This window comes from Acipenser ruthenus, chromosome 59 (assembly GCF_902713425.1).
Source record: "Acipenser ruthenus chromosome 59, fAciRut3.2 maternal haplotype, whole genome shotgun sequence".
NCBI lineage: Eukaryota > Metazoa > Chordata > Actinopteri > Acipenseriformes > Acipenseridae > Acipenser > Acipenser ruthenus.
In genome coordinates, this window is record NC_081247.1 from 1056770 (window position 1) to 1068348 (window position 11579).

General features: G+C 36.9%; 1 protein-coding gene across 1 annotated transcript in view; it reads right to left on the reverse strand.

Annotated features, from left to right (window-relative positions):
* The window catches only part of LOC117410237 (Fc receptor-like protein 3), a 59346-nt gene extending 48019 nt beyond the window's left edge, over positions 1 to 11327 (reverse strand). Inside the window, exon 1 of the mRNA XM_059018347.1 lies at positions 11265 to 11327. Within this exon, the coding sequence (XP_058874330.1) occupies positions 11265 to 11327 (63 nt within the window). The remainder of the gene's footprint in view (positions 1 to 11264) is intronic.
* Positions 11328 to 11579: the final 252 nt, after the last annotated feature.

The window sequence follows — 11579 nt, forward strand, 5'->3', positions numbered from 1 at the left end:
ATCGGCCCAGAATTTGGGACATTATCTGAAAAGTAAAGCGGCCCAGAATTTGCGATGTAAATGAAAACAGGGGCAGTCTATATGTAAAACTGTGATTACATTAGAGGTAAACTAATGTATCCTGTAACAAAACTGCAATAACGTATATGTTTTATATTAAAATATATCGCAAAAACGATTATAGATATATGCTACTTGAAAGAAAAAAGTACACCACCACAGAAAGCCAATTCTTACATTCGTGCATAACATGATAATTTATATAACGTAATTCCTCATAGTTTGTAATATCAGTACAGTGTAATACCACATTATATTTTAATGGTAAGGTTGTGGAAAGCAGATCATTCTCTCTATCTGATCACAATGTTAAAAATGCCTGCACGCTTTTCCAATCGTGTGACGACGTATTCATGTGACAGACATGGACCAATCAAAACGCGAGACTGTTATGCGGTTCCATCCCAAAAACCGGGCCTGTGTCATACCTCGATCTTTCCCCGGGGCCCATGAGAGCCGGGCAAAAACAAAAGTGATCATTAAAGTTTTTTTTTTTTTCCTGAACGTTTAATATTAACAGCGCGTGTTGTTATGTACCCACCTACGGAATTCACCGGTAAGTTGTTGATATTTTTATTACAATTTATAGTTGTATTTAACATACATTTGTACATTTAAAATTAAGCGTAAATGCCGTTTAAAAATTTGAATTATAATACGTGTTTAAGGTTGTATTTGCTTGTAAATTAAAGTAAGCACTGAATTGTTTTCAATTGTTGGAATTTTTGGGGGGGTTCCTAGAACCATGTCGTTTCATAGTTTAAAATAACACTGTAAGTTATACTTCCTTTAACATAATGTAATGGAACATTTCAGTCATTAATAAGAATTTAGCTATTTAAAATACATTTATCTACACGGTGGGTACAGTATGTACAGGTAAATTAGTTTCATATTTTAATTAGAACCCACCAGTTCAAAATATGAGCATTTATGCAAAAATTTGTGCATATTATTTTATTATTAACGACTGTCAACAACTACACAAATTTGTGAAATGTGATTTGATAGTAAAGTAGTTTTCAGATACAGTAAATTAGGTAAAATACAGTGTGTCCGCTTTTATAACCTTTAAATATAGAAGTAAATTATTTACTTACCTTAACCCGGCTTTAAAAATATAGGACGGTCTATGTTTGCATCGCCCCTTTTGAAAACCAGGTTGTTGTCTCTGCCTATATGTTAAATTGGCAGCCATTTTATTTAATTTTATAACTTAACTATAAAACAGAATGCAAAAGTTCAATTTTTTAAAGAGAGTTTTTGTTGCATAGCGCATGTTTTATTTACAGGTGGCTACAGTGCAGTTTACTCTTGCAATTAAGAGGTTTCTACTGTAGGTAAGTGTTGTTGTACAGCAAAATAAAAAATAAAAAACCTTCCAAGAATAGCACAATTTATTTTTTCAACATTTTCTTTTTACATTTGTATACAGCAAATAAATAAAAACTTTTCAAAGTAATGATTTCTTCAACGATTCTTTGAATGCATCTGTGAATGACTTTAGCAGTTTCTTTTGTTTTGAAACCTTCTGCATTTCCATGAGCTCCTGCATCTGCCGTTTCTGTTCCTGTGCAAAGTCTGCAATTGAAGTACTACTGTTTTGGTTTTTCATATATCATTTTGTTTATAATGTGCTCTTGGTTAGAACGAGATGTAAGGCTGCAAAAGTACATCATTTTACTAAAGTTCTCTTTATTCTAACGTCCCCTTTCTGCCATGAAAAAAGGGTTCAGAGTTTTTGGTGTAGCCTATACTGCTGTGCTTTTTCAGCCGAGATACACAGTGAAGCTTAATCTCGCAGAAATAGCAAAACTATATATACAAATAAAAATAAAAAGCGTCACATGTAGTTCACCTTTAACACAGCGCTATTCGTCCAGTTAAGAAAATATTCATTACTGTGAGGCCGGCCAAGCAATAACTCGCTGAGCATATCGAATGTTGCATGAGATGCTGCAGATTCACTGCGTTTAAAAGGAAAAACAAAAATAATTACGCTGTTAATTTAAATTAACTATCAGATTTTCTTTTATGAAATAGAATGCATACACATATGTTGGTCAAAAAGTCCAATATGTGGGGACATTACACCACAGCCACCTCTGGAGCGCTCTGCCTATTGAACGCAACCCTAATCTTGCATTGTAGCAAAAGATCAAATGTTGTTTTTAGATAACAAAGCTAGAATAAATGTAACTATAGTCTTCAAGTGTTTCCTTACAAAACACGTGGACATTTTGATCTGGACCACATGTGATGGTTATGAATATTGTCTGTTCAGGTATGCAGAGAAACACATTGCCACACATTACAACACAGTGCAGTTCATTCCTCTCACATCTATTACTCAGTCACCAGACTCTGAAAATCCTGTAACAAATGTGACCCTTAGAAAGCTCTGAGCTTTTGTGCTTTTACCTAATTTTGTGCCTAATTTAGAGTCTGCATGAAAACGACAATTTTCTAAGAGGAGTAATTATAACAGTATAATACTGTCAAGAAACAAATTCCTTCCAGGAAGGAGCAGTTCAATTATTGTAGTTTCTTTTCTTACTATTTTTATTCCTTGAAATGTATTCCTCTCTGAATATTTGCCTTTTGCTTCAAAGCAGTGCCTAACTCTCCGCAGTTACATGACAAGCCCCATCTAGAATACTGCAGTTACAACATTTGACCACCAGAGGCAGCAAGTGCTATGCAAAAATCACATTAAAGGTGAATGTTCTTGAAGCAATGTTAAAGTAGATTAAATTAGCCTTTCAGAAAGCTTTTCGACCATCCTCATCACACACACACACACACACGCACACACACACACACACACACACACACGCACACACATCACTTAAGAAGCTTCTTTAGCAGACAGAGCAAGCTGGATAATGATAAGCTCACATGCCTCAACACAGTTAAATACAATCTCTAAGCCATGAAAAAGGTTTGAAACCAAAGAACTGATCTCTTTTATGGTGATTGCTGACCACTATAGTATAGCTTTTGCTCATCACTGTTGTTAATGAAACACAACTGCTTTAATTCAGTACAGTACAGAGCCAGCTCCAACATCCCCTTTTAAAAACCACCTGAAACTGACAAGCCAGACTCTTTCAAGCCATCAATCCCTCACCAGGGAGGCATGCTGCTGGGTTTGTGTTCAAAGTATTGGATCGCAGTACTTACACATCACAATGTAGAGTTTCCCAGCCCGCATTCTGCCTGGAACTAAACGACACTGCCACAAAATGCTCTTTATAGAAAACCTTAATTTCCTTAAACGCTGGCAGCGCTTCACAGTTCCTCCCAGTGATGCTATTTTTTTTATCTCAAAAGTGCTAACTGGTCACCAGCTACTGTTACAAAGATATGCTGGTGATTTCACAGGATACTGCAGATGAGTTCAGTGTGTGAATTTGTATTTTTACACTAAAACCTCTTCTTCTTTCTGAGAAGCAGCTTCATCTGTAAGCCAGTAAGTGCAGCACAGACAAATTGGCATTCGTCTAATATCTATACTTAAAACTATTAGAAATAACTGAGCTGCACACACCTGCAGTAGATGTATTTGCTTCCCCTCTCTCCGTCTTTGTCAGCCGTAACATCAGGTATGAGAAGAACACAAGTGTAAAGCTGCACTTTATTAGTAATAGTTGTTTTCTTTATTCTTGTTGGCACACTTATTTATTTGATCGCGTTTTCTTTTGAGCACGTGTATGTTTTGATTTATTCTATTATGTAGAGAACAAGTTATTTATTTTATTCATTGCACTGTTTGTTTTGCTTTTGATTATTCTCGTGTAGTATTTTGTGTAGATGCACTTTTTGTCACCGCTAATCATCCCCCGATTATTAACCAGCTGCTTGCTAATGATGTACACCTGTTGATTATCTGGGACGGCTTTAAAAGCCAGATTCGTCAATACAACAGCAGCGATACACAGATGCTGATGCTGATGCTGATGCTGCTACTCTCTTGATTTCAAGGTTGGTGTTGTTTTTGTGCTTGTTTTAATGTGAGAGCGATACACAGGTACTGCTGCTGCTGCTGCTGGTCTCTTGATTTTAAGGAAACAAACGAAACTACCAGGATTTCTAGGCTGCGTCGGCGTTCCAGTCCTCCATATCTCCTTCTTGTGGAAACCGCGATTCCATCTGAGATTGGACTTTTTTTTTTAAACTTCGTCGCTGCACTAAATCCTCCACATGGTCGAGAGATCGCATCAGTTTTAAATGTGGACATAAGTGATTTGTAATCCTTTTTTATCTGTGTATTCTTGTGTAATCAATTCTGTATTGTAGTGGTGGTTTTTTTTGTTTTATTGTATTTTATTTTCATATACAAAGCTTCAGACTTTTTATTATGTGGGCTTCGTGATAGTGCTTTGTATATTTTATCTTTTGTGTTTTGATTTTATTTTAATATGCAAAGCTCCCGATTTTAGACTACATAATTTTATTGTTTTAATATTATGTTAGTTGCTTTGTGTGTTTATTGAACTGCCCAAAATAAACCTTTTAAAACTCAGTTGTTCTGGTTGCTTGTTCTCCCTGTCTCGTGTTGTTACGCACTCCTTCCAGCGCTAAATAAATCACCTGTGCGTGTGGGTAATTGCCCCCGTACTTAGTGAGTGGGTCTCCACTCTGGCGTAGTCAGGCTACATTAGTACTTTTAAATTGAACACCTGCTACACAAGCATATGAAATCACTGATAATCAAAATAACTGAGCATTGACTTCTGTAGCCATCATCTGCTTGCATCAATGAATAAACAAATCTTGGAAGCAATTTTTAATTTTACTTACACATGAATGGTCAAGGAATGGTGACAAATACATAAAATACCAGTACTGACTTTGAAACAAAACAAGACACGAACAAACCAGACCAAATGAATAAACTGAATGTTGAAAGTCCAGTTCATAAATTAAATATTAATGACAGAAAACTTGAATTGGAAATAATTTAGAAAACTAACCATTCAGCAAAAGATACGTTACTTCTAAACTATTTTAGGTGATGGAGTCAGGCTCAATGTAGAAATAGGGTTCACAAGATGTAGAAAAAGTGATAGTGATATAGATAGAAAGTGTACCTCACAGTGCTGTTCACTGCAGATGTCATCGCAAAAACAGAACAAACTTCTCCTTTTCTGCGGTCAGTCAGCTCTACATTCATTTCTGAGAAAGAAATAAGTGACTGTGGTTAGTGAGAGGAAGTGAAGGCAGGCAGGGTTTAAATTGAGCCTGAATACTGGAATGCAGCCCCTGCACCCCCTGTTAAACTGCCAAGAGGGGATTCTGAAAAGGGGAGATTGAGCTGAGCAGTTTGATACCAAACATGCCAGTCAATCATCTTTAGAAAGCTACTTAGTGGAGCAGTCTGAGCGGCCTCTTTATGAAGTGTACTGCAGTATATACTGCAACAGCACAGTATGGTAAAAACTAAATGAAAAATACAATCATAGTCAAACCATACTCAGTGCACACAAGTGCGCATGGTCAATTCTAGATAGGTTTGGTAAAACATTGTGAGTTCACATTGTAAAACTATCAGTCAAGACTGAATTGTATGAAGGACATGATTAAAAAAAAGAAATGAAAAAACACAATTGAAGGGTTTATAACAAACAACCCCCTAAATCACTGGAAACACCCCAGTGGTATTATAAATCTGTTTGGACAGTCATGATGTGCTGTGTTAGGCAAACACATGTCCAGTATGTTGATGTGCTAGATATACCTCCACCCCCACGAATGTGTGAGGGTTTCAATCTTATGGTGACTATAGGCCCAGGCACCTCCTGTAATTTACTGTAAGTGTGCAATTACATGGCTCGAGATTAACGTTTCAAACCCTGCACTTTATAAGAAAAAGACATAAGTGAATATACATATGTAAATACATGTACAAAAGTGATATACATTTTATTTATTTTTTACAAAAAAAAAGTACATTTGTGTTACTGAAGACTGTTACAGACGAATGCAAAAAAATCTCCTGAGAGAAAGTGAAAATATTGTTTTTTAATATGAGGGCACAAGTTCCTGTTTTTATAATTGTAAAAAAAAAAACCCAGTTAGGCTGGTGAAATGTTCAATATTTGCTGAATTTATTAAGAGACAATTCATGCAAGTATTACTGAAATCCAACTTAATAATAAGAGGCACATCGTGTTAAGTCCTGTTATGGTAGATCCTTGTTAATTACATAGACTGTGTGCCTCAAAGTGTTATGCAATTAACCAGAGTATGCAATTATCAGTAATTTATACAATGTAATACAGGTACTTTTAATTGTATACCTGACAATTGCATACACAGTTGTGAATGTACAGTTAAATTGTATATATAAGTTCCTTATAATTGCTTATTGTGGTTAAATGCATACAATTGCTAGGCACATGGGATATGCAATTAACAGCAATCTACAGCATGTGCATTTTAATAAGAAATGTGCTTCACTTTTATAAAGTTCAAAGGAATATGCAATTATCAGATATGCAATTATTTGGAATACACTGTACTTGTAAAATGCTTAAACCTCTAAATGAATGTAATATATTGGCACACCATGGCTAAATGTAACATTACCTCTCATCAGCAAAATAACATTACATTTGTTTTTAGTTTCTGTCTATGATTTTTTTGTCTTCATTTTCCATAATGTATATTCAGTGACTGGCACAGCACTCTGCCATTACAACTAAATTAACTTTCTCTGCAGCAAGTATTAGTGCCCGACCTGTACCCCTCACTCAAACTCTACACAGCACAGACTCTATGTGGGTCTAGGGGCCCTAATACCTGCTGCACATGAAGTGACCTTATAATGCTGAGGCAGTCAAAGAGAATTTAAAGTCTGGAGAGATTTTATAGAAATCAGTGTTGAGGCAGTGAAAGTGAATCTAAAGTCTGGAGAGATTCTACAGAAATCAGTGTTGAGGCAGACAAAGTGAATCTAAAGTCTGGAGAGATTCTATAGAAATCAGTGTTGAGGCAGTCAAAGATAATCTAAAGTCTGGTGAGATTCTATAGAAATCAGAGTTGGGGCAGTAAAAGTGATTCTAAAGTCTGGAGAGATTCTATAGAAATCAGTGTTGAGGGAGTCAAAGTGAATCTAAAGTCTGGAGAGATTCTATAGAAATCAGTGTTGAGGCAGTCAAAGTGAATCTAAAGTCTGAAGAGATTCTATAGAAATCAAGGTTGAGGCATTCAAAGAGAATCTAAAGTCTGGAGAGATTCTATAGAAATCAGTGTTGAGGCAGTCAAAGTGAATCTAAAGTCTGGAGAGATTCTATAGAAATCAGTGTTGAGGCAGTCAAAGTGAATCTAAAGTCTGAAGAGATTCTATAGAAATCAAGGTTGAGGCATTCAAAGAGAATCTAAAGTCTGGAGAGATTCTATAGAAATCAGTGTTGAGGCAGTCAAAGTGAATCTAAAGTCTGAAGAGATTCTATAGAAATCAAGGTTGAGGCATTCAAAGAGAATCTAAAGTCTGGAGAGATTCTATAGAAATCAGTGTTGAGGCAGTCAAAGTGAATCTAAAGTCTGAAGAGATTCTATAGAAATCAGTGGTCATCGCTGCCAACATGCATGATGCCTTCTTAGTAAAGGAAGGATTTGCACATCATGAATAAATTAAACAAAAAAAACTAATTTCAGACAGAAAAAAAACCCTCTAGAAAATCTTATAAAATTAAAAATGTATCTTTAAAAAAACCTGTGTCCATTTCTTACCTGCAGACTGTCCTGAGCAGAAACGTACAACCTCTAGATCTGGAGGAACACCTCTGATCTGGCAACACTGCAGCGCTCATGTGGAGTTAATCCTGCAGTAAGTGAGGGAGAGGGAAGCAGACTTCCTGAATACTTCAGTGCAGCTCCACGCCTCCCGTTACACTGCAAAGGGAGATTCTGAAAAGGGGAGACTCTGATGAGGGGAGATTCTTGGCACACATGCTGAGTGGTGGAGTCTGCTCTGCCCCTTTGAAAAGCCAACTGCAGCAGTGTACTATGGTAACAACACATTTTGACAGATCTTTAATCATTTATCATAGACTCCTAGCCTCCTTACAGATTACATGATTATATTTACATGGATTGGGTGGTTTTACATTTCTATGTAGTCTGCATTAAAAGACTAATAATCGTGTCACTCTGTGTGTTTAAAGCCGATAGGAGATTCATTACATGGTGAACACAATAACTCCTTTGAATTTACTTCTAGCCTTTCAGATTACATTTGAGAACCTGTAATTTGTAATCTGCTAACCTGTTGATTTGAAACAAATGGTGTAATTGCTTATGTACTGTATGTGTGCAATGGGGTACTTGCTTATGTACTGTATGTGTGTGCAATGGTGTACTTGCTTATGTACTGTATGTGTGTGCAATGGTGTACTTGCTTATGTACTGTATGTGTGTGCAATGGTGTACTTGCTTATGTACTGTATGTGTGTGCAATGGTGTACTTGCTTATGTACTGTATGTGTGTGCAATGGTGTACTTGCTTATGTACTGTATGTGTGTGCAATGGGGTATTGCCTTATGTACTGTATGTGTGTGCAATGGTGTACTTGCTTATGTACTGTATGTGTGTGCAATGGTGTACTTGCTTATGTACTGTATGTGTGTTCAATGGGGTATTAGTTTATGTACTGTATGTGTGTGCAATGGGGTATTTGCTTATCCCTTGGGGCCAGCTTGACAAAACAAGCACAATGGGCCCTCTTCACAAAACATGAAGGACTGTTAAGGAATGTTTTTAAAGACTGTTTTTGAAGAGTGTTTATAAACATTCTCTTAGGTGAAACAGCGCTTTGTAAAATGAGGATAAACTCCAAACCCTTATAAAACAGCCGAAAACCGGTTTAATGGTCTGAAAGTTTGATTTAATAAATCAAAATGGGCTTTAACAGACTAGTCCTTAAAGTGATTGTTACAGCTAACAAATAAGAATTCCAGACATATGACCTGTGTTGCATTTCCATTAGCTGCATAGGTCTCAGATATACAGCATTGAAAGAAACACATGTTATAGGAAACATGGATTATCATTTTATATTTAACCTTGTGTAGTACCAGATATGATGTTTTAAAACAAAAAGACATGTTTACTATAACTTGTTGTAATGATCCTTTACTGACTGGTTACTGTACCTTTGAGTAATGTGTATAGTTCATTAGCGCAACCTACTGGGCAGTGGAATATCTCTCAGTTGCAAGGAGGGCAGAGAGCTGTGTAGATGTGTCTTGGGTGTATCCGGAGTAAGGTGGGTCAACTAGCAGGCTAAATAATAGAAGTGCCTGACTCTGTGAATGGAGCTGTGGAGCTCGGCTCTGTATGGTCTGAAGCATTTGACTGCTATAATAAATGTGCTCTGTGCTTGTATAATAGAAGTGCCTGACTCTGTGAATGGAGCTGTGGAGCTCGGCTCTGTATGGACTGAAGCATTTGACTGCAGCAGCAGCAGCAGCAGCACGACCTGCATGTCTGTTTCCTCTACACAGTTTGCAGTGTCTGCTTTCTTATAAAAGATCAAACGTAAACGTGTGAATGTGATCACAGCTCTCCACTCTGCTCTGTGATAAACTGTGACCACAGCATACAGGAAAGGCTACTGTGCGTGTTGTAAAAACCAAGCACCATGACAAGAGAGGATGTTTTATAGAGACAAGCATGTCAGTGACATCCCCCAACAAGTAGATGACATGCATCCACTCTATGCACATATGTGGGCAAATCACAGTCAAATTGCGCCCTCCATAGTATATGTATTATATGGGCAATTTAACAATAGTGGAAAAGCAGGCCCAATAACTTGCACTAACGAATGTCCTTACCAAGTTTCATCCCAATTGAATCAGTACTTCCCTGGATCTCTGTAGAAAGACTTACACAGGGGGACAGACAGACAGAGGGGACTCCGGGTACCCCTGGATTTTCTTAATCTTTGTAAGTTATGTCAAAGCATGTCCAAAGCTATTTCTATTACATTTGAAAAGGGCTGTTCTCTAAGATACACTGCCCGGCCACTTTATTAGGACATGTCTACCTGATTGGATTTAGCATCACCCTGAATTAGAGGAGAAAATTAGGTTGGGCAGGGATGGAAATAAGACTCCTATTGCATAGCAGTTTGATACATTCCTGGTTTCACTTTAAGACACATCTGAGCATGTTCGCTATACACTGTGGCTAATCAAGATCCTGGAATGGGTGAAACTGCTATGCAATAGGAGTCTTATTTCCATCCCTGCCATGTGATGCAATATGTGATCCCTGCAGCTCTGTAAAGCTATGGGAGCAGCACAATTGCAAACAGTCTACCAGAAATGAGGACAGATCTAACAGCATTGGACAGGCATGATAGTGCTGAACATGGAGCAGGTGACATTGACAGCGTAAACTACAATATTTAATGCTTTGTCACACAATTACCAGGAAGTATTATTCAGTACTGCATTTTAACGTTGTTGTTTTTTTTTTTTTTTACAGTAGTACTAAAATAAAATTGTTTTCAGTTTGCATGAATGACAAATTATATTAAACACCATGGTTTTAAAAGAACGTCGTTAAAAAAGTCTCATTTAGTCAAGAGAAAAAGATACAGTAATTTGTGTTTTATTAATTTTGTACCAGAATCGGCCGAGAAATCGTGGCAGTGAAGCACATCTTATATTTACCTCATACTTAATATTCATTTATCCTAGAAATCGTCGTTAAACAATAGCCTTAATGAAACATTTTACGTCAGAAAGTATTCTTACCTACTGGCTCGATTAATTTATTGTGACAATAATAATTAATGAAGCTTGACACTTTCTTTTACCGGCTAGACTCCCCGGGGGGGCGGGAGGGGGAAACTACCCAGAAGTATCATAAGTATATTTTCCTTTTTCCTCTCTCAGTTCAGGCCAATTGGTTATCGTCATCAGGTTTAGTAAAAAAAAAAAAAAAAATTACCTCAGAAATTCTCTCATTGACCCGCATCATTAACAAAAGCAAAATAACCTTTTTTTTTCTTTTTTTCTTTACTCGTGGATGTTCTTCAGCTGTCTGTGCGTCTTTATTTTATATTTGTCATTGATTCACACAAATGAAGATAATTAGCGTTATTAAAAGGTTTTACTCGCCTCTCACAAAGTTACTTCTCGTCGTAAAGAAAGATCTCCCGTCCTGTGAAGAAACGTTGAACACCTGCCTCGCGCTGCGGGTTGCGCTGGCAGCTGATTGGTCGAGAGGGCGTCCGCTGTTGCTGGGGCATTTCCTCGCGGACCGCGCTTTTTCTACATTCAGTATTAAAAACATTTCAAACAGCCTTTTGCCAGCGATATAATAAATAAACACAAAGCAGAACATGTTAGTTAGTGTGTTTCATACATGTGTTGTTAAATGTGATTTTCGTTTTACAAATGATTAAGATTTAAAGAATAACGTATCGTGTGGAAAAAAACACACACTTTAACACATTTGCAACGAATTTGAATTGAAAATTAAGAACGTATAATGTATTTTA